Source organism: Merops nubicus, unplaced genomic scaffold, assembly GCF_000691845.1.
Source record: "Merops nubicus isolate BGI_N331 unplaced genomic scaffold, ASM69184v1 scaffold1510, whole genome shotgun sequence".
NCBI lineage: Eukaryota > Metazoa > Chordata > Aves > Coraciiformes > Meropidae > Merops > Merops nubicus.
The window spans coordinates 191,003-196,413 of NW_008580677.1; the positions used below are offsets into that span (position 1 = coordinate 191,003).

The following is a 5,411-nucleotide window of genomic DNA, read 5'->3' on the forward strand; positions in this document are numbered from 1 at the left end:
AAATCAAACATATCACTCTCTAACTTTGCTACATAAACTGGCAAATAAGAAAGAACAACTGTGTGAGATAATGTTTTCAATTGGCTTCAACTTCACATATAATACCGAAATTGCATATTTACCCTGCAGCTTATTTTAAAACTGGCAACTATAAGGGTAGAAAAAAAAAAATTATTCTCATTAGTTCTAAAGCTTTTCATATTGCTCTTGAGAAGTCATTTTTGAAGTGAGATAGCTTTATTTCAAACTGCTGTGAATTACTTAAAATAATTGCTTAATTAGAACATTAAGATTCTCCTTAGAGACTGCTTAAGGTGCTAAAGTGGTCAAACAAAAATAATGCAGGTCAAAATACAGCAACAATGTTCCTGCAGTTTTGAACACATACATTTCTATCTTTTCATTGATTAAAACCATTTTAACACAAATTTAAATTTGAAAATTTCATCTCTCACCATAAAACAGCAGATATACATTTATTTTCAAGGCAGCTCCAATCCTTTCACAGTGTTAATACTAAAAACTTGAAATTCAAGGTGAGATTTTCAAAAGTGCAATGCATTAGCCTACTCCTGGCCCCCCAAAATGTCAGTGAAACTCCTAACGTTCATGTTGGCAGAGTCAGATTTATAATTGCGCTGATTATGTCCTAACTGCCATTACAGAACTGATTCAATCCACATTAAAACCAAGTGAGTGTCTCTAAAGTGGGCAGAAACGATACCCTGCCGCACAGCTTGAGCACAGCTTGGGAGAGGAAAGCAGAGCTCTTCCAGTTGTAGATGGAGATGAGCCCATAAGCTATGCAAGGCTTGTTCCAGAGCTGCAACACATTTTCCCTTCCAGGGTGACTCAGCTGCTCTAGAAAGTGCAGTGGTAGAGTGAGGTCAGAGATTTTAGCCTCTCCCACAACTCTTCATCCTCCTACTCCCACACTGAGCAGGAAACAGCAGCTTACTAGCAGCTGTTTTCTTCCTTCTACAAAGAGGAGCAATGTAAACAGGTCACAGTAGAATACGGAGCTTGTTCAGTGATGGCTCCATGTGGGAGCTGGATGGAGTCCTACATTACTTACCCTTTTCTCAGACAACCTATTTGTAATTATTAACTGTTAGCAAGAAGTCTGAACAATCACAACTTTCCCCATGTAACACAGAAATGCACTTTGTCTTAAGTCTTCTGTAGAAGCCCTCAAAAATGGAGACGTGTCCCAGAATTTCTTCTTTTGTTTTTCAGTAATACTGAATAACCTGTGAACTTACAGACAAGGGAGTTGTCGTGTGCCAAGGCACTTGACGTCGCAGCAAGACAGAAGCCCTGACTGAGCTGTGGTATTACTAAAAATACACAAGTACATCTTTACAAAGTGGCAAATCTTGTATTTAAGCTCATGGGAACAAGACACGCAAACTTAGGTACATCCTTAAGTACCTGACTGAAAAGAGAAGAAAAATACCTGCTAACAAAACTGAAGTATACACTTAAATATTTTGCTGAAGTGGGTTTCACAGAACATCATGTTAAATGCAACCTGATTACATATTATTATAGAAACAGATCAATCTTAAAGTTTATGAAGCATAAAACCAAAAAAGCAAAAGGAAGTCTGTTTGCCTCCAGAAAGCCTAGAATAAAAAGGCTAATATCAATTTAGTGAAACACTAGAACAAGTCAAAATTACATGGGACTAATGTGAGACACTGCTGAGATAGACCACAAATATCACCTAACTGATAACTTAACTAATAATTTACTTGACTCACAAGTTTTTCAATCCAATGTCATATAAAAATTATATGCTAAAATATATTTTACATACATAAAAATATGCACACTTTTTTACCACTGAAAAATTCTTGTTAAGTGTAAAACAAAAAAAAAAGGCAAATTAAAAAAAAACCTTGATGAAATATAAATCCTCAGGCAGCCACTCCACACTTTCATTAAATCTTATCACAAATTTACAACTATTTTTGGAAATTGTTTGCTCCACAGAAGCATAACAAACTGACACTGATGGGAGTCTTAATTTGACACCTATGCCCAAAGGACACTTAGGCCAAGGTCCTAAATTCAAACTGAACATGTATAAAACTCTTAAGAGTATATAAGATGGCTTAAACTCCTGTAGCACTCTGAATTTATCACCTTAAATTCTTAGAAATTTGAATATTCATCATTTGCACCCATGCAGAATTGCCGTAAGTCATGGCATGATTGAACAGCATCATGCTTAACTCATCCCCAAATCAAATCTAGAAGAAAATATATATACCTCTACTAAAGCTTCCTGACAGATTCTGTGAATATTCTTGAAGCATACACCTACCAAATCATACTCTCGATACAATGTAGAGGTGGATGACACTATTTTATTCTGGAGAAAACAGACAGTGCTCCCATCTCCTGTTCCCTTCTTAAACACTAATGTGTACTGAGAGCTCCCAGCCAGAAACATGAGGAATATATCTCATTATGCCTAGGAGACACAAACTCTTACTTTCCAGGAATGCTTTAATCACAAGGACAGGATTATTCCAAGTGGCAATGATCTCTATCTCCTCTTGAAATCATACATTACATTCAAAAAACCAATTCCAGATTGAGATAGAAAGCAGGAGTGAGCATGACTCATACCATAAATAGTTAAGGACACTGGGAAAGGGACTGGGCTCCCAGTCCTGTTCCAAGAATTGTTTCTACATTTTACAGGTTATCTCCTCATAGGTATAATATGTAGATCAGAAATTCTTCTGGCAGATAAAGGGCCTCTGAATTATCCCATCTTGAGCAAGAGTGTTAGCCATTAAGCTTTTACAATAAAGGGACAAGGCTCATCTCATTATCATTTCAAATAAATTGTTCTTAATGCTTTGAAAAAAGGATAGTGGACTTCCCTTCAGGAGAGGTTTTAGGGGAGGTTGAGGCACTTCTCTGCACCCACCTAGGAAGCATCTGGAGACCAGGATTTTGGACATGGTTTGTCCCAGTGTTTCCCTGTTTGCCTGCTCTTAACATTGTGCTGTGCATGCTAGCATTAAGCAGCTACTGGATCAAAACATTGTCCATTGTGGATTCCAGGCTAAGACAACCAGTGTTTTACCTGAGCTATGAAAAACTAGCAAATGGGCTTCCCTTTAAACTAGGCACCAAACATTTGTATCAGCAGCTTCAATCAGGTTTGGGTTGAAGCACTTTTCAGGCGCTTATGATTTTTCTCATAGCACACCTACACCCACCAAGCAACATTCCACATAACCACATGCTTATGATAAACAAGATTTCCAGTTGTACTGAAATTGCTACCTCTTTGGAAAAAGCTATAAAACCAGGACACATTTCACAATTCACACACTAATACAGAATGCATGTCTCTGTTCAAAACCATATGCACGTGTTACAGGAACAAAAATCTCGATACTCCAATCTTGTATTAACTGTGGGCCTCAAAGACCCCAAGCAGGCTCTCTTCCAGAAGCACATGAGAAGATAAATGTACTCCACAACACGAAACCATAAATGCTTCATAAACTAGCAGATCAGACTGAATCAGCATAAATTTATACCAGACTCTCCTGTGGAAGGAGGAGTCAGACAAACAGGAATAACAGCAGGTTTTCTGCTGGAATTGTATTTACATTCCAATTAAGATTTGCAGACAAAAACATGCTTAAAAAAAATAATCAAACGCTGAACACATTTCCAGTGCTGCTATCTCCACAAATATCAGGGACCTAGAAGACCTAAATAAGAATGACTAAAACTCCAGTGTGCTATTTTTGGCCCACAAAATGCAGGTCCGCTCCATCTGCAAAATATTACATTATCTTGTCCTATCTTTCATTTAGTGATGAAAATATGACAGAGAAGTATTACTATTCCTGTGCAACAATATCAAAATTCACAAAAAGTTCAAGAGACTAGCTTCACCAATCATACAAATAATTTGAAATATCTTTCTCAATATAATGTCAAATCATAACAAAACAGTGAAGAAAGTCTTTGCCATTGCCTAAGTTTTTGAGGAAGATATTTCAAGAACAGAGGGAAAAAAAACCACCTAACTGACAATTTAGTGCCTGGAAAACTTTGGTGCCAGAGTTGGAAGTTCATCTGCAGTCCTAAGAAGTCACATTGTATTCCCTCCAAAAAGTAACTGTCGCCTCTATAATTTAGCAATTCTATGCAAACTTAAAAAAAAAGAAATCCAGCTGGAAGAGGCAAGATGATTCAATGTCATTTTCCTTCTTGCAGTAAGAAAACGCAACAGTGCATCACTGACTTGAAAAAGAAGGAAGGGGAGGAAAAAAACAATGTTAGCTTTGCTGACTGCACTGGGTACCTGCATATTGTAACTGCTGGTGTGCAAGAGAATTACAGTTTCTGCAACTTGTTCTTAACCAAACCACAGCATATTCTTTCTACTATACTAGGCTCCTTTGGTCTTTTTTTTTTTTTTTTCCCCACAAAAAGAAAAATACTACTTGAGGAAAAATTTTGCCAACAAACTGATCCAGAGAAAACAAAAAAATAGCACTTACATGGCTTCTTGGGACATTTCTGGCATTTGTGAAAACCCCAGGAAGTACCCACGGTTCCACAGCAGTCTTCTTGCTTGGAAAGACCAGGAAGCGCTTTGCCACACTGGAAGAGTCAGGTAAAGAATACTCTGGTTAGTGATACTATACAGTGGTCACTGCTAGTACAATGTTCTTTGTCAGTCATCTTGGGGAGACACTGAAGATTCACCAGAGTTCTTAGCTGAACTGAAATAGTGCCCATGCATTGCAATGGCTCTTTACGCATGCACAAGGAAATGAGGTGATATTATCTTCCTCTGTGTCAGCTTGAAAACAGTATGTCACAGGAATGAATATTTCTAGGTAGTAACTTGCCATTGGCACCCATTCCCTACCTTCTCCTCACAAAGATGTGCTTGTCCACTTTTTCAAAAGCTGTATAAATTATTTCAAATATCTTTCTAATTACTCTCTTAAAACCAAAGAGTGTGACTGTTATTTCTGTGTTATTTTCTATTAAAAACCTTCAACTTCATGCCAAGTTATAGTTAATATTTATGACCACTTACTGAAAATTGCCAAATTATAATGACAGATTCTGCTGCTCACATACTGAAGAAGGTAACACAGATAAGATGACTGAAGCCAAAGTTAGTGAGGTCTGTTATTCCAAGCAAGTGTCTCTTTGCCCATGTAAAGTAATCTTTCAATAATTTCTGAGGTCAGTATTTCTTTTTTCCCTGATCAAGAATTTACTATGCTTTTTATTGATAAGAATACTAGTTTTTGAAGGCTTACAAGGTACTAGTTATATTCTTGGCTTTTGCAATTTGCTTCCATTTTGCATAGTAAAGAAAACAAAAGTATTTCTGAGATGCAGACATTAAAAAA

The 5,411-nt window shown here is 37.0% G+C and overlaps 1 protein-coding gene across 1 annotated transcript in view; it reads right to left on the reverse strand.

Annotated features, from left to right (window-relative positions):
• Positions 1-4,644, reverse strand: part of LTBP1 (latent transforming growth factor beta binding protein 1) — a gene marked incomplete at its 5' end in the record, with an annotated part of 90,573 nt that extends 85,929 nt beyond the window's left edge. The window contains one exon of the mRNA XM_008948940.1: positions 4,542-4,644. Coding sequence (XP_008947188.1) covers positions 4,542-4,644 — 103 coding nt within the window. The remainder of the gene's footprint in view (positions 1-4,541) is intronic.
• Positions 4,645-5,411: the final 767 nt, after the last annotated feature.